The 21,601-nt window shown below is 33.6% G+C and overlaps 1 protein-coding gene across 1 annotated transcript in view; it reads left to right on the forward strand.

Moving 5' to 3' along the window:
• The window catches only part of CDH12 (cadherin 12), a 273,039-nt gene that overhangs the window by 174,778 nt on the left and 76,660 nt on the right, over positions 1–21,601 (forward strand). Inside the window, exons 3-4 of the mRNA XM_046672150.1 lie at positions 3,617–3,736; positions 15,508–15,675. Coding sequence (XP_046528106.1) covers positions 3,617–3,736; positions 15,508–15,675 — 288 coding nt within the window. The remainder of the gene's footprint in view (positions 1–3,616; positions 3,737–15,507; positions 15,676–21,601) is intronic.

The following is a 21,601-nucleotide window of genomic DNA, read 5'->3' on the forward strand; positions in this document are numbered from 1 at the left end:
TCGCTAGTACCCTGAACAGTGTGCCTGGCACATCATAGGAAGTCTGAATATTTGTTAAACGAATAACTGACTGAATGGGTGAATGCATGCTCATAACTTTGAGAAAACTGTTAAATCACTCTTTTGTGTGTGTGATTTTCTGTGTTTGTGTAGGTCTATTGCCCAACCATATAAAATATTATATGTAGGGATTGTCAAACTGGGATTACTAAGCCAAACACCATGTCTTTAATTAGTCTTCAACATAAATGGGAGAAAATATTGACTAATTTAATTCATGTAGGTAATGTATCCCTGTTTAATATGTTTTTTATTCAAAATGTTATGATGATACGAATGTTTATTGGCAAAAGATTGAGATCACATCATATAGTGACTGTGAATTTAACATGGAACTAATTTTTCAAATACATTTTGATATATGCATATATGCGTACTAAAAATGATATCCAAATTCGTTCTCATACGAGCTATAATGCACAGTTATTTTTAAGTGTTTTAGCAAAACCCCTGTTTGGTTTTCATTTTATATCACATAGCCTTCTCCTAATGCTCGTTCTTTCTTCCTGATGGTGCCATAACTCTCAATGATCAATTTATTTGTTCTTGCTTTATTATTTATATATATACACATATATGATATTAGTACATATTATATATATTCACTTTTGAGTGACTGCTTAAAATTTAGTTTTGCTATTGCTATGAATTCAGAATTTTACTATTACTAGTTACTATAAATTTTACTATTACTATAAAATAACGTTTTTAGTATTAGCTTTGATCTTTACTAAAAATTACACTAATTAATTTACTACTAGTGAGAGCAGTGTTGCATGGAAAATTGAAGTGATTCAATGCTTTCCATTGCCCATTCTGCACTCCATCTCCAGCTGCTCATAAAGGAATGGTTTCTCTGTGAGTTACATTCTTTCCGCACTTTAATGTTTGGAGATATTATGTTGTCATCCTAGATTTGAGTGACAAGAGACTAAATTTGAAAATGACCGCTACATAAGACTACACCAGTTTTGTGAATATCATTGATTATATTATTTCCTTCTTGCACATTAAGCATGTCCCCAACCACAACTCTTGGGCATTTAGTGTTTAATAGTGCCGGGAACTGGTGTGCTATACAAGCACTGAGGAAGTTAGTCTGGAGATTTACATGCTGCAGGCAATTAACCGAGTCTTCCTAATGAAGGGCATATGAAATCTCTCTTTTGCATTAGTGTGGTGAAATTCATGAAAGAACCGGTAAAACAAGCTGATATAATGGTGCTTAACTGTGTTCTTGGAAACATCTATTGAGGCAGCTCTAAGCACTTTCTAATAACTAACATTGGAATCTGTTTTTTCACTAAACCAGAGTTAATCTCTACTGTAACTGAGTGAACAGTCTTTTTTTCCCTTTTGCTGAGGAAGATTAGCCCTGAGTTAACATCTGTACCAATCTTCTTCTATTTTATATATGGATCACCACTACAGCATGGCTGACAAGTGGTGCAGGTCTGCACCCAGGATCCAAGCCAGCACATTGGGCCGCTGAAGAGGAGCACACCAAACTTAACCACTAGGCCATGGGGCTGCCCCTGAACAATCATTTTTGATAGTATGGATGAAACTGGAGAAAAATGCTACAAGTGCAGTTATTCTTACTATCCATTGATCCTTTCGAGTTGCATAAAGTGGAATTGAATAACACGTATCTGCTGCTTCTATGACTTATGGGAGTGGTTCTTAATTTGCTCTCTTAATATTGAGCTTTAAAGAAAAAAATAATGAACATAAAGAATGCAATACCACTTTTGTAAGAAAATATTTTCCTGCATACTTAGTGAAGGTTCATATTAATATTAACAACAAAAACGTAAAAGGAAAGATACTATTTTATTTGCCTCTGTATTCCCCATTGAGCATATGGTGTGAGTCAGGTAAAAGTTTATTTGGTTTGCTACAAAATAGTTTTTGCAGATAAAATGATTTTTCTTCAAATGTATCTTCAGAGTTAAATAATCCACAGCTTTTCGACTGCAATATTTATGCCTAGAATTTGGGCATTATTTAATATTTGTAGACTTTGCGCACACAACACATGTGTGATGAAAGGATAGTGAAGATCCAGGGGGAAGAGCAGAGAGAAGAGAGAAATTTACTCCTGATAAACTATTCATCCCTATAGCATTAAGGAGGATGTAGTTTTGATGAATCTTTAATACAGGTCCCCAACGCCTATTTGTCAAATAATTATTAATGATGGTACTCATATTGATGATAGTGATGACGATGATATCAGTTATCACTCTTGACATCCTAGTAATGTTTGCTTACTTTCCTTTTAGAAGTTTCCTTTCCTGGGAAAGGCTGCTGTAATAAAGCATATTTTTCATCTGTTGATATAGCTGGAATTCACCAAAGCATCTTAAAATAAAGCATTTGGCATTAAATATCTACTGAAAGTTATCATTTCTTATTTTTTCACCATTCTAACACTTTATTTATTAAAAAAATAAAGGTAACAAGATAATTCATTCTCTTAGCTTTTAGAGCAAACCTTAAAGATTTAGTTTCTTCCAATTTTGTACTGCCTGAAGAAAAAAGCCTGAAGAAGTAACTGAAAGGAAAGGAGTAATCTTGCTTTCCCAAAAGCAAGCAGTTACTGTGAATGCCTCCAAGAGATGAAGATGTTCTGTCCATTGTCTAACTTTGGATGTACAAACCACTCCTTTATGCTTAGTAAAGATTTTCTTCTGACTACCAGAAGATGCTACCGTTACAATATCTACTGACATATTTATTTTATTTATATCATTTGACACTTTTAATTTTACTTTACTCTCAACTCAGAATAGTAATTTTGAGCATAACATTAAGAAGAGATACCCACTTAAAAACTCCTTGAGGAGGACTTAACTATGCTTGTGAATACATAGACAAAAATGCAGGAACAAATCTCCCTTCAACTTCTCCTAGTACATAAATAATATGACCAAATGTCAAAAAATTAGCAAAGCTACAGATAATTTACATTGCCTTCAGTGTTTTCCTATGTCAATGAACCCTTAAGTTAATTCAGTCATGAGGCATAGAGGTGCTCCTGTAACTATAATTAATATTATTTTCAGTTCCTGAATTTCCTAAATATTCGGTCCTTAATTAGGCTTCCTAACGCCATATGTTGTTGTTGATTTTTAAATTGCAATTGCAAATTACTTAACACCCTCTAAATTTCAGTAAGCCTTTAAACCTTTTAGCTTCTCTATTGATATCCTAATCATAGAATTAAAGCGGATGAGCTAATGTAAGCAGTGTCATGTTTTCTTTGGTGTGCAAATCAATAAAGCTATCATGATGACTTCCAGTTCAATGATCTAGGTACTGGAAATGGACACAGCTCTAAAAATAGATATTTAAAATATGTATCATTTGCACTAATGGCTAATATCTGCCCAACATTTTGGTTATAATAGTTAAATATTCTCAGTGACATCATATACTCACAGAATCATTGAGGAATGCGAAATTCCAAAGGAAAGTGGAGCCAGCAGATGACAGACATGACCTTGAGCTCTGTAAAAAAAAGATGCTAGAGTCATATTGTCTCATTTTCCAGGTGCCTATGTGCTCCAGGTCAAGGCCACGGATGCAGACGACCCGACCTATGGAAGCAGTGCCAGAGTCGTTTACAGCATTCTTCAGGGACAACCTTATTTCTCTATTGATCCCAAAACAGGTAAATTTTTGATTAGAGACAAATTATCACCACCCCTTCAAATATTTAAGCTTTAATTAAATCTTGGCATGGATGTTGCCTATTCTAATAGTGCAATAAAGATTCAATGTGCTGCACATTAAGCAAAGGAAGATAGACTCTTAACTTGCTGCTGCAGAACTATTCCCTTTCGATTGAAATTTGTGTAGACATAAACCATTTCGTATATAGGTGTCAAGTCCAAATTTGTTAGCTAGGGATTCTCTGTATGTTCCACTTTAAATTTTCAAAAATCTGGGCTTATTTGATTTTTGATTCTTCTGGCTAAAATAGCTTTTCATTTCAGGTTTTCTTGGTTGGGTTCAATTATATTCAGTGTGGGACCTTGTCAACACGTGGTAAAATCAAGGAGCTTCTATTGCTATCTTTATCAAGGGTTAGGGAGAATGGATTTGGATAAATCTAGACATGCTTCTCACAGGGGAAGGGAGACTAACGTGGAAGACCAAGATCACTAATTTTTCTGGTCTATGCTTTTGAAGCCAGTCTCATTTTTAAGTAAAACCATTTAAATTGCAGTTTTCAAAGCCAAATATATAAGAATCTATGGAAAGTAAAGAAAATGGCAGGAGGATACTCAGGAAGATTTGGATTCCCTTTTAAATGAAATGAGGTGCCCTTGTTTCTAGAGAATTTATTTTTGAATGCTGTAGAGTTTTTAAGGAGATCCAGTCACGTGACAAGTGATCGAAGTAGGTGTTCATGTCACAGTTAAAGCAGGAACTCCACAACGACAGTTATTTTATTAACTCTTACATAGTACATTATAACATATTGTATATTGAATTCAATAATATTTATTATATTAGCTTAAAATAATGGAATAAATTGTTAACATACTGAACTAATAAATTTCTTTTTCAATTTGTAAATAAATCTTTAAAGAGCTACATCAATTTGAAAGGTATTAATTTCAGACACTATACATGCAAATAGACTAAACAGTTCAAAATTTATGCTTCCTCGTAAGTGTGTGCTAAAATCTGGAATACCAATTAGATATAGGTTAATTAGTAATTAACTATGTATTAATATTGCCTAGAAACGCAAAGTCAATTAAGTGGAAACAGAGAAACTGCAAACTTTCTGTCAACTGAGTCTGCCATTCTCTCCTCACTTCTTACTCTCCTCATCAAGCCAATAGGGAAGAGAAGTCATCAAAAAGTTAAGAGAAACAGGCAGGAAGTTGCTCCCTATGGTAAACTTAAAAAAAGAGTAGATTGTCGTAAGGACCACATCAGCTTTTTAAGAAGGGATCATCAGAGCCGAAGAGAATCCAGAAAGGTTAGGAGAAAGAAGCTCTTTTAGTTTGGAAATAGGATCAGAGACCAAAAGCCAGAGTGTCAAGTGTTAAGAGTGAGTGTGTGATGGGGAGGTTACACCTAGAACATAAGTTATTTTCAAGAAGCACGGCAGTGAAGATAAGATGTTTGGCAAGGTCAGTGTTAAGGAAGCTGTGTGGTGGTTGTTGTTTAACTGTGGGAAAATCATATATATTTGTAGAAAAAAGGGAAATTTGTTGAGGAAAGAGTTTGGGGAAGTTGTTCAATGAAGTTTAAGGTGGTAGAACATTTCGGAACAATTAAGAAGATTTGGATAATAGGCTGAATGTATAGACAAATAATGAAGAGAAGTTATCTGAAGTATCATACATCCTTTTGTCAGATGGGAGTACTATGGGTTATTTTTCTTATATAATTACCTGTCTTTTCCAAATTTACCATAATGGATATTCTGACCAGAAACAAAAGTATGGGCAGCATATGTCTCTTAGATCCTTTCAAACTCTGAGAAGCACTCCTCAGAGATAGAGGAGATGGAAGAAAGAGAAAGGAGAGTGTGTAGAGACGGGTGAAGACGGGGGTTCAGTGTGAGGTACACTTATTGGGTTGCAGTGATTAACTCTACAGAGTGGGTGAGATTATATACTCAGAGTAATGTGGCATAAAAAAGATTAAAGATTTAATACTGGTGAAATAACTATAAATAGAGCCAATATCTAACTTAAAAAAAGCAAGATAAAATCACATAAAGATGAACATAAGCATAAAGCATGGGTTAAGAATATAATTGCTATTGTCATACTAATACTAGACAGAGGATAATTATATGAGTCAAAAGACTTGCTCTCCCCTTGACTTTACTTGCTCAATATCAACTTTAGATGAATTCTAATGCCTTTAGAAAGTATTATCTTGCAGAAGAGCATGAATGTTCATAATATGACTTTTATAATTGTGTATGTATATTTTGATGTGATGCTTATTATTTAGAACTAAAGGTGAGGCAATTCTGGCATAAACTGTGGAATAGATTTTTTGAGCATTGATTTTCACTGGAGACAGAAGTCTTGATATTAACAATGCCTCAGACCACTAGGCAGGAAAAGAGTGGATGATGAGGCACTTCATTAATAGAATGATAACTAGTTCTTCATGCACAGAAACCATTAAGAAGACTTTTTGTCAAATTTATCACCTTGCGGTGGATAAGAGTAAATCAAAAATCAAGGATAATTGCAATTTCTCAGAAATAGTCTCCATTTGTTCCAGCCATATAGCTTCCTTTTATGATTCCTTTTGCTATTATTAAATAAAATGCATGAAAAACTAATATTATCTAAAATTTTCCCCATTTGAGTGTAGAATACTTTTTAAAATAATTCTTAAAGGAAGAATCTCATCAAAACTTCTGGTGCCTAAATATTTATGAAGAGATAAATATAACCATTTATTATTCATTTGGAATGAGAAACTGAAAAAGATTTCCTTATTGATATTGCTATTTGACATTCCTAGCATCTCTATCGAATTAAATACAGCAAGCTTATTTATAAACAATATAAATTAATGCATTTTATGAAATAAGCCAAGAAATAATATTTCTCTTTAAAAGTGTCTACTTTGGCAATAATTTGGCTTAACTATGAAATTACTTATTGTGAATTGAAATATACATACATTATATATATGCCTCAAATGATATTTTAAAAACTCAAAAATGTAGCTTAACATATAAAACATTAAATAAAATTCATGCTGATAATGCTTAATGTTTATAAAACATAAAAATGTCATATTAGCATATTAAATTATTATATTATATACATTTTTATGCTTAATGTTTATTATACACTAGGAAAATACCTATAATCTAGAAAATGTTAAACAATAGGCATTGTAGTATTTTATCCAGTGCCTGAAATCAGGATGCTAAACATCTCCATAGCATTGATAATAGAATAATTTCATTTAGGCAAACAAAATTACTATAAGTGATTGATCTCATGACTTAATTTATGTTTAAATTCTTTTAAAGTATTTAATTTTCTCCTGAAATGATTTTAAAAACTAGACTGAAGGGGGAACTAAATATTATCATTTTGTGTATCATGTGGTGATAATGTGTATTTTTCGAAATGATCTGATCCCTACTTGAGAAAGCATGATGATATTACTTTCTCTCAAAATCTTTTTAAATTTATAAACTTTGCATTTCTCTATTGTGATAAAATAGACATAACATAAAACTTACCATTTTAACCATTTTAAGTACAATTCAGTACCATTAATTACATTCATAGTGTTGTGTAATCATCACTACCACCCATCTCCAGAACTTTGTCATCAGTATCTTTTCCTTTATGTGCATTGTTAAAAACAATGTGCTTTTATAGGTTTTTATTTTATATATTTATACATGCATTTATAGAATTCATATGAAAACAATAGAGTGAGAATGGAGTTGCATGCATGTGTTATTTTCTTTTTTTCCCTTTATTTACTATTCTGATATTTCATACTCAGAGATCCTCTCCCAGCCTCTGTTTACAGAAATCTGACAATGGTTGATGAGAGAACTGAGGCTTTCTCAAGATTTTTGCTCTTTGACTCCAACCATCACCTTTTATTCAGAAACAATACAAGCCTATGTCCTAAATGAAACCTTGTCCCATATCCTGACTGGTATTTATTCATCTAGGTCTTTAAAAATGTGTTGGTCTTTGAAAGCCGTATATTAAAATTAAAGCACGGGTTAGACTATACTTTGAGCTAATGCTATATAGTACTATATAAATACTTACAATGTTTTATGGCTTGAAAATGCTTTTGATATTAACTCAGAGGAAAGACTTACAGGATTCAGATATCTCAATTGGTACTGGTGAGAGAAAGATAGATTCTCCTCGTTCTTCAAGGGCAAACTAAAAGAGTATTTGCCTACACAAAATAGTCACTCTAATACTTTTTACATAAGACAAGGACTGATTATTGACATAGCAAGAGCAAGGAAAGCAATAGATGCTTATTCATATGAGGAAGGAAAGATGTGTCAGAGAGATAGAAAGTTATTAGATTTAAACAACACATGTTACCTACTGGGTAGTTTTTACACATGTGTAGTGAAGTCCCATGACTAAAAATGTACTGCAGACGATGGTTCCCTTGTATTCTGCATTGTCACACTTCATGAGAATTCTATGTGAACTCCACTTGCCTTAATTTAGAACTCCTGGAAGGCACACACCAGCAGCTAGAACTAAGAATGTTTGTCCTTGAATGGAAAATACTCCAGGGGGATGTGGTACATGCCTTTAGGAAGTTGCAGCGTTGTCGTGCAGAAAAGGAACTGCTGTATTCTGTGCTGCTCAAGAGGAAAGGGCTGTAAATGGCTAATATAAGTGACAGGAATAAAGAATTTTAGTTTCATATCAAAAAAAAAAAGATGTTAGTACTTGTCCATAAATAAGAGGAGCACCTCATGAGATCGTGAGCTTCATCTTGCTGGAAGTGTTAAAGCAGATGATGAGCCATGAGCTAATGGCGTTGGATTTGGTTATTATTAATTCATTTGATGCACATTTATTTATAACCAATGGCCTGACAGGTACTTTGCTACTGAGGTGCTGAGATGAATCAAGTAGACCCTCAAGTAGATCCCTGTATTTTAGGGAGATCATCAGGTCCTCTGAAGATTACATTCGAGTTTTATAGGATAAAAATCTATGATACATCATGCTATGGCTGGGTGCTAGATATAGACTGATGGAGGCAGGAGAAACTTCCCGAGGCAAGAACTCCTGAGGAAGTGACTTCCAAATCCTAAAGAATGGTTAAGGCATGTTATCAGTGAGAAGTTGGACCATATGGTCTCTGAATTTCCTTCTGATGAAAATAACCTGGTAACTCTTCTTGTCTCCAAAAGACTTATTGGCAAAAAATTTTTTAAAAACCATATACTTCATCTGTGTAGTGATGGACACATTTTTGTTAATATTCTTTAAGAATGCACTAGCTTTGCAAACAATCCACTTCACATTTTAGTCTATTTTAAGACTGTGATGAAATGAAACTCTAACTTTTCATATGAACTTCTGCAAAGCAGATCTCTCATAACTGTTTTAAACACAATTAGCTGTGAATTGTAAAAAGAAACTTACGTTATCGCAGATAAAGTTAAGGTTCCCATCTTTAACTATCATTATTTTACTATCCTGCCATCTATTAGCTATTCCCAACAGATTTGTGCATTAATGCTTCCTTCAAATCATTTTAAAAGTTTAACCACGACATGGCCAACACTAGAGTCTGTGATCTACTAAAAGAGATCATTTTCAGGTGAGAAAATAACCTTTAACTAAGTTGGGTTTTTTTCATAATACATTAGTTATACACACAGTATTCACATAGGTCGAAACTAACAACTCCATCTTACTCAAAATTACATCTTGAGTATTTTGGTCAATAATATCCAAGATTACTAGTAATATATTAAATCATATTCTGTCTTGAAAGATACATGTTCTTTGCCACATGTTACCCAAACTGTTGTTAGATGTTAATTCATTTATTTCACTAATATTTATTGTGTACCTACTATATTCCTGGCATTACTCTAGAAATAGATATCCTACAGGGAAGAAAAAAATAAAGAAAAAACTCCATCTTCAGGAATATACATTCTGTTTTGGGGAATACGAAACAAACAGAATAAATAAGTGAAATATATGGTGTTTTGAATAGCAATAAGGGCTAAGGAGGAAATTATAAAATAGAGAAAAGGCAAATGACATGCTGGGATATGACATATATGTTGTAGGCAAGATAATGATTTCCCAGAAACGTCCGTGTCCTAGTTCCCGGACCCTGTGAATATGCTATGTAACATCATGATGGGGAATTAAATTTGCAAATAGAATTAAGGTTTGCTAATCACTTGAAGTTGAGGTGGGGAGATTATTCTGCATTATCTGAATGGGCTAAATTTAATTGCATGTGTTCTTATAAGAGGGATGCAGGTGAGTCAGAGCCCAGGAAAGATTTGAAGATGCTATGCTGCTACCTTAGAAGATGAGGGAAGACAGGCAGAAGTCAGAGAGTTTAGGCATCTTCGGAAGATATAAAGTCTTTAGAAAGGAATTCATCCTGCCAACACCTTGATTTTAGTTCAGCAAGACCCATGTTGGACTTTTAATGTTCAGAATTGTAAGATAATAAGTTTGTGTTATTTTTAGATCAGTAAGTTTGTGGTAATTTCTTACAGAAGCAACAGGAAACTAATTCAGTATAGAATTTTAGATGGAATGACCAACAAAGTCCTATGATGATGACTTTGAGAACAGATATGAAGGAAGTGGAAGAGTCGTTCTTGAGTAAACCTTGGGAAGAACATTTCTGGCAAAGGGAAGAGAGTGTGCAAAGCTCTAGTGAATGAAGGAGGGAGTTAGGGAAGATAAACTCAGGGAGTTAAGTGGGAAGGTGGGGATTGTGCAAGGCATTTACCCGGAGTGACCTGGACAGTCTCTGAGCATTTCAGAGTAGAGGGGCACTGTGACCTGGTTCATACTCTGACCTCACCACCATGGCTGCTCTTTTAAGAACAAACTAGTGGCCTAGGGCTCCTTGGGACTCTAATCTTCAGTGAATGGAAGATAGAGCCATTCATCCACTGTTCATCTATCTTTCTATATCTATCTATCTATCATCTATCTATCTATCTTTCTAATAGTCTCAAAATAATAATGAACATATTTCCAGCTTTCTTGAGATATAAGTGAAATATGACATTGTGTAAGTTTAAAGTATACAACGTGTTAGCCAAAGCCTCTATCACATCACATAATTACCATTTCTTTTCTGTGGTGAGAACTTTTAAGAGCTACTCTCTTAGCAATATTCAAGTGTATAATACAGTAATATTCACTACAATCACCATGCTATACATTAGATCCCCAGAACTTATGTGTCTTATAACTGGAAGTTTGTGCCTTCTGACCAGCATCTCCCCCATTTCCCCAACCCCACATCCCCACTCACACACACATATATACTACATCTTTGTCCAGTCATCTGTTGACTTAGGTTGTTTCCATACCTTGGCTGTTGTGAATCATGCTGCAATGAACAGGGAGGTGCAGATATCTCTTTGAGATCCTGCTTTCATTTCCTCTGGATATATACCTAGAAGTGGGGCTCCTGGATAATATGGTAGTCCTACTTCTAATTTTTTGAGGAACCTTCATATGGTATTCCATAGTGGCAGTACTAATATACATTTTCGCCAATAGTGTACAAGGGTTTCCTTATCTCCACATCCTCATCACCATTTGTTATCTCTTGGAATTTTGATGACAGCCGTTCTAATAAGTATGAGATGATATCTCACTGTGGTTTTGATTTGCATTTCCCTAGTAATTAGTGATGTCAACCAACTTTTTCATGTAAGTATTGGCCATGACTTTTTTGGAGAAATGTCTATTTAGTTCTTCTGCCCATTTTTTAATCAGATTGTTTGGTTTTTTATTATTGAGCTGCATGAGTTCTTTTATATTTTGGGTATTAACCCCTTATAAGAGATACGATTTGCCAATATTTTCTCCCCTTCCATAGGTTGCCTTTTCATTTTGTTGATTGCTTCTTTTGCTGTGCAGCTTTGTAGTTTGATGTAGTCTCATTTGTTGAGTCTCAAGATGCTTCCTCAGAGGGTTGATTTATCTTTGAAAACTACTATGTTACTTCTTCTTTCCCACTCTGTGGTCTTATTTTACATCATCCTTCCCTATAGTGGTAGATATGCTGCAGCCATATCAGCCTCTGGCTGCTTTCTTGTGCACCTTGAAGAAGCAGTGCTTTCCTGTTTTCCCTCCCTAGGATGCTCTTCCCTGTGTTTTCAGCTCTGCCTCCTCCACTTCTCTGGGATCACAGCTCTAAAGCTTTTCTTCAGAAAGAACCTTCCTGACACCATCAGCAAATGTACTTGATTTCATTTTCTCATAACACTAATCGCCATCTGAAATTATCTTAATTATTTAAGTGCCTCTTTATGGTCTCTTCACCACTCCACATGAACACATATCTATTAAGTGTACATTCTATGAAAGAACCTTGTACAGAGACTGTATAATTTATTATTCCAGATGAAAACAGATGACACCCAATTGGGCAATTTGAAATTAGCTAATAAAAAGACTCTTTGTGAAAGTGCGAGCAGGCTTCAGGGAAGCTATAAGGGATAGGGCAGAATCTGGAGAAGGAATAACAAGTAGCTGTGGTCACCACACTAGGGCTGAAGGAATGAGGGGGGGGGGCCCGGAGACACATGCATGTGTTCAGTGAGGGACTATGGCCGGGGACAGTGTGGCTTATGGGGGATCCACGGAAAGAAAACTCAGCCTCATTCCCCTTATACCATCCAATCTCCTGCCAATTAGCAACCAGAAGCGGGAGAGCAGAGAGAAGTCCAGAAAAGTATACAAAGTGAAAACGGACGGGCCAATGAAAGAGTATTAACCATTATAACCTCAAACCTAATAGCAGCACCTGCGTGAATATTTTAGTACAAGTGTTGACTGAATTTATTGTCCCATGTCTCAATCATGCAATTCAACACTCAATTCAAGAAATAACTCTGTAAAACCATATCCTTGATTATCACATGTAATGTTTTATGATTTTACAAAATTAGCTGAGATGCACCAAATCTGGGGGGGCTTGCACACATGAGGGTGATTGCAAAGGGAGAATGTAGCCCCTGGCAGATTAGTGTCTCTTGATATATCATTTTAAGTTTATAACTCTCTCAACCATACATGTCCACGTATATTGGCAGAAACAAAATCTGATTATTTTACTCATTCTTGTCTTCACTCTAATTGTCTTGATTAATGTTGGAAAGTTCATCAGGTACAAGACACTCAAATTATAACAGGTTTCAATGTATACTTGCCTATCTACTCTTTTCATCCAATAAATATAATTTATTTAAGAAATATTTCAAATGAATTAAGTTTGTGGAGTATTTATACTATTTTATGAAACATGTGGGGTTTTTTTCTTTTTAGGCTTCAGCTATTATCATACAAGCCTGTCACTGTATCTTTGTATACAAATACTGAAAATAGAGATAGACACATGAACTTAAACCTGAGAACTGAAATATTAGAATGTAGCATTTCCGCTGCTGGTTACATTCTATTGTTGCAGTGCATTAGCCCAGTGCTTTGCAAGTTTTCTCCTTACTCAAGACCGTGCAGTCCATTTTTGCTTATTTGTTTTTAAATGTTAGGCAATTACTAAACAATGGATGAGCATAAAAAAGCAACTTCTTGAAAAGGAGATTTTTCTTCCCAGGCTTTTTCAGTAGACCACAGTATTTGAAGATTTCTCTTATCACATTGAACTTGGTAGTCTGCCTGATTCCCTAGATTCAACTCCAAAAATTCTAGAAATGCCATATTTTATTTCTCTGGGACAGTGGTTCTTAAATGGAAATGGTGGTGGAGAAAGGGAAGCCCACCATGTTCATCAGAGAAGATTTTCTTTGAAACTACGCATACAACCCTTTCCTCTCTCTGGATTCTAATGATTCTAATCTATAGTCTTCCAGTCGAGCCACATTCCACTAAATGGAGGGCTGGAAGCCACAGATAGGATAGAGCAGGAGGAGGGCAGGGCAGTTTGGGGCCTTGATGACAATTGGAACATATCAACAGAAAAAAAAATCTAGTCTTAAATAAGTCTAATCATGCCTATTTGCTCTTTTTTCATACCATCTTCCTATTTATGTATTTTTTATATAAAGTATAAAATTTATATATATATAGCATATTTATAAATTTTCATATTGGAAAATTTTTATTAGAAATGAATTGAGAAAAGTAAAAATTGTATGTATAACTCATATTGGAAATGATATATATATATATGATTCATACGTGAATCATATATATTTGTATTCCATATTCATTTTGGAAAAGAATTGAGTAAAGATAGTAAAGATAGATCTAGCCAAGAACAGGACAATAGCACACATATGAATTAAACCCAGGCATTTATCTAGAAGATGTAAACGTTATAAGACAGGCAGAAGTCATGTAGCTTATGGCATGTAGGGCCAGGCCACTGAGATGCAGAAATGAAGAATCTTAGTTAAGAGTCTTGGAAATGAAACATAAGGAATCTGAGCTGAAGAGAGGACAAACATTGAATTAAAATGGTGTCAGTACCAGTGTATGAATAGAGCAGTAGTAGCAAAAAAAAGAGCTTGCCTTTTTTGCAACTATTTCCTGCCAAGGGTCAGAAGAAATTTTAGATTGTAGTTAAGTTTGAATTAGCAACAGAACAGCATATGGTTAAGTTGATAGTGGAAAGTGCAGATAAAATGAGGATGCATATTCAGTCTACGATTTGGGTGCTATACTTTGTGTTGATGGTTGATATGATCTTTGTTATTTATATATGCTACTTTATTTAAGAAACAACACTATCTAAGACACATGGGTTTAAGACAAATGCTTGGCGATCTCTTCCTAAAACCGTTGACTACAGATTGGAATTTGGTATAAAATTTATTCATAATTGTACTTGCAACAAGTAGAGAAGGTTTTAGTTATTTTACTCTGAATAAATATAAATATAACTTAGTTCTACATTTAGGCGCAAGGGAAGAAAATGAGTCAGATATGTAAATATGCATATGTGCTGTATGATTCAGAACCGTAAATTTAATTATCTATAGATTCATTCATTCATTCAGCCAGTCATTCAACTAGTCAGTTGGTCACCACATTCTTATTGAGTTCATTTTAAATGGCAGGCACTATCCTAGATGCTGGAGTATCTTGGTGACAAGAGAGACAATGTCCTTACAATGGGAAAGCTTAATGAAATCTAAGTGAAAAATTCTGTGGCTAAAATAACTGAGAGGAATCCTGAAAGACAAAATAAAATACACAAAGGAGATATTCCATGTTCTAAAAAAGTGAAGTAATATATTTATCCTAGAATGTAAAGATAATGAAGAGGAAAATGGCATTCTTTAGAAATCTGACACTCAATGTAACCACTTAATTTTTTTAGTACACATATTTTTATCTATATTGTTTAACAATTTCATTCTCTTTTAAAGCTAGGATTATTCTGTGTAAATCATGTCTAACCTGACTGACTTAATGAATGAGGACCATGTTTTAGAGTTGTTACATTGTTCTTTAGCCATATTCCACAATGCTATACAGCATTTCGTTATATGGCTGTTCATTATATGTATAATGTATTTAATTATATTCTAACCATTGGAAATCTGGGGTGTTTCACTTTTTAAAAAACACACAATTTTTGTTAGCATGTCTTTGCTAGTGAATCTAGATAAAATCATTTTCTTGTTGTGGACTATTTTATTTTAGAAAACACAACTTTTGTGATATTTATCTTTTATTATTTTTTTCCCTTAAGGTGTTATTAGAACAGCTTTGCCAAACATGGACAGGGAAGTCAAAGAACAATACCAAGTCCTCATCCAAGCCAAGGATATGGGCGGACAACTAGGAGGGCTAGCTGGAACAACAGTAGTCAACATCACCCTCACTGATGTCAATGACAATCCACCTCGGTTCCCCAAAAGTACGTTTTCTCCTGTTCAGTCTAAATTAGTGCAGCTTTAAAAAAAACTGCTTACGTTTCATTGAATGTCATAGGAATTGTAATAATTTTCCAGAGACTTGGTCTTTAGGAAGCAGAAGCTAATGGATAAAAATTAAATGACTTCATAATTTTAATTTTCCATTAGAATCATGTACAATGTGACTTTAACAGAAAATAATATAAATTAGTCAATAACTGAACAATGAGTTTTATGCTATTGATTCCTATTAAAGTAAAATATTCACAACAGGTGGAAACCTTGCTGTAATTTCTTATTAATTGAAAAAGTAATATAAATATAAAAATTCCAGTGTAATTTAGGACTCATATTTATGACACATATGCCATAATATTATTTGCTATATCATATCATTAGCATAAGACTTCTCTGTCTTGTCTTTAGCGATTATATGTGTTGAATCCTTTTCATATACTTCCGTGTATCAGATGATAATTACAATGATGCTATTTACATTACTTTAGTTTTATTTTATTTTAGTTTCGCAATTGGTGAAAATTGCTACTGCTTCTATGATAATAGAATGATTCACACCTGTATCTTCTCTGTAACTCTGTTTCTTATTGAAAATGAATACTTCTCACTTGTGTTATATCTAGTTTCCTTTTAAGTATTACATTTAACACCAATCAGTACCTGTTCGGTTTCTGGTACATTTTCAAGGATTAGTTTAGCATTCCTAGGACTTACAATACAGAAACTGAACGTTTCTGTCACTGATTATATAAAGAATTTGATTAAATCACTAGCTACTCATTTGCATCGACAGTTTAAAAAACCAAAACAAAATGATTTTTCTCCTCCAACTTCAGAAGGAGAGTTGAGTTCACTTACTCAAGTGTATAACACTGAGAATGCTTAACTAAGTGGACATTTTATTCCTTTTGCTATATGGTTTTTCATATTTTACTATTTTGTCATTTTTTTCTTAAAATCATCAACCTGTATTTTTCAATGGAAATACTTTTACTCGGTGAGCAGAAAGTCTGATGGCCAAAAGTTATGAGTGGTGATTCGAAATAATCATACTTTAGCAAATAGAAATTATGTGACAATTGGCTAGTATACAATATGTTATGATTAATAACAGAGTCTTAGAGCAACACTTTCCCCTACTTTGCTATTAAGGGAAACAGAAAAAATATAAATAAATATTCAAAAGGAGAAAGAAATAATGCATTTGATTCTCTAGCATATGGTATTAGTAGAGAATATGTTCCCAACTCAAAAAGCACTAATTTTTTTTTTTGTGCTACTTATGTGTGGCAAGTTGTAATAGCCAACTGAGGAGGATAGTTTGGGAAATGACTCTGCTTTTATATAAAAGGTAGCATTGTAAACTTGGTTGCTGTTTTCGGTTTTACGCGTATAAAATATGTTCAGTCTAAAGTACAGGAAAGAGCAGGGATATTCCTAGATAGTGTCAATATTCTTATTCACAAGGATGATAGGGAGATGTTTCAGATGAGGAATATAAAATTCAGCCAGTGGAATCATACAGCCCTGTGTGTATGGATGAAGGATGGTTCGTAAAAATTTGGACAGGGATGCAGACAAATAGACTGGAGTACAGGAAAATAAATGCGTCTCAATGGGAGAGAAACTAGAGTATGCTTAGGAAAGCAAGATGGCGTGCTCCAGGGCCACTGAAACAGGAAGATCACTTCTAGAGTCTACGTAATGAAAAGCGAATCTGGATAAAGCAGTAGGCTTGTTTGGAGTTTATTCAAGCTTGAATCCATAGATCTAAGGGTAATTAGATGAAACCCTCTAGATAAGCTTGTGGGGGATTTGTGTACTGGAACTTTTAGAGCATTTACATGCTGTGTCAAGAACTTTATCATTATCTTATTTTATTTTCACAACAACATACTGAAATCTCTGTTTTCCACATTTTACTATTAAGAAAACTGAGGCTCAGAGAGATTAAATAACTTGCTTAGAAAGATTAAATAACTCACCCAAGGTCAACAAAATTAAGTGACAAAGGTTTTTTTTCTTTTGCTCTGAAGATCAAATTCCTTAATTTTAACATAATATGCAAGTGAAAAGTTATTCTTTTCTTTTACCTGCCACTCTAAAGCCATATTATTTTAGAACACATCTGCAATAAAAGTCACGTGACATATGTTGAATTGTGACTATAAACAGAGAAATGAGAGAACAGAAGAAATATACCAAGTAGCATATTTGAGCTATAGTCTGAAACTATAATAGGTGAGAGAGATTTTTGAATTGTGAGAAAAAAGAGGGTTTTCACATTTTGCATGAATAAAAAATTAATCCCCTTGAAATTTTACATGCCTTCATGTCAAGCCCTTTTTACTGTACTGTCATTTTGAATTACACCCTTCAGAGGAAAAGACGGAATACATTTATAAACAGAACAGCCGTCTCTTTAGAAGCTGACGCTCTTTTGGCAGGAATATTTCTCATGTTGGGCAATTAAACTGCAAATATGACATAAAATTACAAACTAAAATAATAGCCGTTTGAATGTAAAAGTCAAAAAAAATATTTCATACATAAATAAGTTAAAAGAGAATTCCCCATAACTAACTGTCTTTGTTCATGCCTGTTAAGCAATTATGTTGAACAAAAAAGTCTTCCTTCCTGAGCTACATTTTTCATTGCTTAAAAATGCAGGAGATAATTTCCTAATATTCACTACTCATTTTTTTTGGCTTTGTGTGTGTACATATGCATATGAGACATTGTTAAGTACACATTTCCATCCATTTCCTTTTATAAATCTGTTAGAGATGAAAAGAAAATTGAATGCCATACACATTTGTATCATGAAAGTCTAAATAGTTTGCTGTTTCAATGTCGCAAAATAGATGATTCCTGAGATATCAGAACTTCCTGCCAATCTGATATGATGATGGTGACAATGATATTGACTAACAAATTACTATGTGTCAGGCACTATGCAAAGTGATTTACGTACATATTCACACTTAACTCTCACAATGACTAGATAGTATTTGCTCAATTTTACAAATAAAATGGCAAAGCTATATTATTAAGGAAGATTCAGTAATTTGTCCAAGCTCACACAGCCACCAGATGAGAGAACCAAGACTAATCTTACACGGGGACTTCAGAACTCTAACCTTTTATCAACCTCCTTGAAAGACAATCTGCCTTTGATGCCTGTGTTTGGCCCAAAAGGTAACCCAGATAATCGAGAAAACTGTCCACAACTGCAGGTAGTAATACAGTTTTGGAAATGGAAATAATGCCTGGCATGGTAAAAGAGCTCTACCTGAAGTCACATAAAGGCAAAATATTTTCTTTGAAAAATCTGTTCCATATAGTTATAAAGCTACCATCTCCTATAATCATGGATATCTGTAGAGGATCTCCATCTGTGAAGTAAGCTACAGAAAAATGCTGATGGTTTCCATTACTTGAATTTTAAATGAAAAAAAACACCTAACAAGCTGATCTAAATTACACAGTATGAGATCAAATCAATTAAGTGATGTGGTTAATTAACATTAGGAAAAATATTCGTACTTCTCTCACTTGGTCTCTTTCTTCTATATAATAATTTTGTAATGAATAAGAAAATGACAAGTGAAATAAAGTACATCATACACAAATTTGCATGAAAAGAGATAACTTATAGGAAGAGTAAAAAATTACTTATTTCTCTTTTCTTTCTTTATCAATATAATGGGAGAGTAAGAGAACAGTTGACATGGTAAATAAATTCAAGTGTAGAAAATTTCTTAATCATAAACAAAACAATATTGTAAAGTATGTTTTAATCAAATACCTACCAAATATGTTTATATTGACTATTTCTAGCAATAGGAATGCTGATTCAGTTACAAGTCAATCATACACTATTTGCGTGATAAAATTATTATATAAAAGATATAATCATATCCACGTTATATTTGTTAACTTAACAAATAAAACACTTGTAAATGTTATACTTCAACTCAGGAAAAAAGTCTATTGTCTTGAAATTAATATAAAAATAAGCTAAGTAAAATTAAAGCATTAAATGCATCAACCAAAATGTCTACTGCACAATGAGCAATATTTGATCTTTCACTTTACACACATGAGACTACTGATCTATGCATAAAAAATGTATATATGCATCTATATAGTCTTTCTTCTGTTGCACATTCATGACATAGAAAGAATACAGGAAGCTTAGATTAATTGTTGAATTATTAATTAAATAAATGTTGATATCTGTACATTTATTTAGTGGAAAATATTGATGTGTTTAAAATATATTTCCTCTTTTCATTATGTCATTTCTGTCATTATTTTCTTGTAATCTTAGTTAAGATTGGCTCTTTTACTCTCTTGAAATTTACAACATATCATTTATTTAAAGAAATATTCTTTACAATATATAATTTTTACAGATTTTTATTAGAATCAACATGAACTCAATTATATCCAGGTGGGGCCACAAAGTCTATCTTTGTTTACCATTTAGCATCGTTATACCTGGAAAATTGTAAGCTTCTATACTGAAATTTTCATGGTAAAACCATGTAATAAGTCACTCTGAATACAGAACTAAAGGCTGATTGAATTTTAACAGTTACTGGGATCCAGCCATAGAATATGTACCCTCACATTCTTTCAGACGTTCAATGTTTGATGGTCATGGGGATGACTGAGATTGACCATCAAAGATACAGATTCCGTGATTTAAGTTTATGTACACATATCACAACTTTGCATAGATTTTTATAGAGCTAAAGTCATAGTCTCAAAATCATTAAATAATATGATAGGAAAAAATATTCCCTGAACCTTGAGTGCAGAAGGCAATCTGCTACCCAGGATGTGCCTGAGTATGTAAACATGGTGAGTATGGCTTCAGTTTTCTTCCCAATCTCCTTCTGTTACTGTGAGGGAGTGAATACTATATAACTCTCACTTCCCAACTCACTTAGAGACTCTGGCTACTGGCCTACTTGCTACCTAAATCCTTCCTACTTCCTGGTTCCTATCAACTACCTGCAGGAGTAGTGCAAACATAACCAAAAACACCCCCAGCATATTCCTAAATGATTCCTCTAAGGATGAAGCAAAGGCTGAATTTCTGCTCTTATCATTATCTCCAATACGTTATCTCAGGTGAAGGGATGGAAGAGAGAATATGGTGGCTATCACTATCAGAGTAATTCCAGAAATTACTCTGAAAGAAATCCCAGAGGAAACTTGGCTAACATAACAGGTCTTATGTGAAATCCACTACTATTTAGATGAGGATTCCTACTTCAGCTTCATTCAAATATTTGAGCTTGGGAGGGTAGTGTGGGCCAATTTGGTCTCCAAAGTCATCAGTACAAAACATATTTAATATAGAAGTTTTAACTACAGATGCAAGTTAAGGCTTTCCTTAATTGGTAGAGGTTTAAAATAGTAATAAAATTACTAATGTAGTAATGTGTTGAAATAAAGTCATATTTATTTATATTTCTCAAATTTAGTACTGGTGCTTATTTAGCATCAACTTTAGTACACATGTTAATTCCCACAATTCAATTTTTACTATTATTTAAGTAATTTGAGATAGAGAGCATTTTTCTAGCATCCTTGGACAACAGCCTTACCTAGGCTAGGGATTATACGGGCTTGCTTGTTTCTCAGAAGTCTCCAGAGAGAGAATGTAATTTTCAGAGCCAGTGTTTTATGTGCTATTCATATGTTAACCCAGATTATGTAGATACTACATGTTAATATATGACCTTTTAGATCAGTACCTCTCAAAGATATGAAGGAATAAGAAAAAAATTAGACAAGTAGACTTTTGATATTGTATGTATGATATATGACAATTATATATATTATACATATTTATATATATTATATACACATATTTACATATATTATATATACATA

The sequence above is a fragment of the Equus quagga genome, chromosome 9 (genome assembly GCF_021613505.1).
Source record: "Equus quagga isolate Etosha38 chromosome 9, UCLA_HA_Equagga_1.0, whole genome shotgun sequence".
NCBI classification, from domain to species: Eukaryota; Metazoa; Chordata; class Mammalia; order Perissodactyla; family Equidae; genus Equus; species Equus quagga.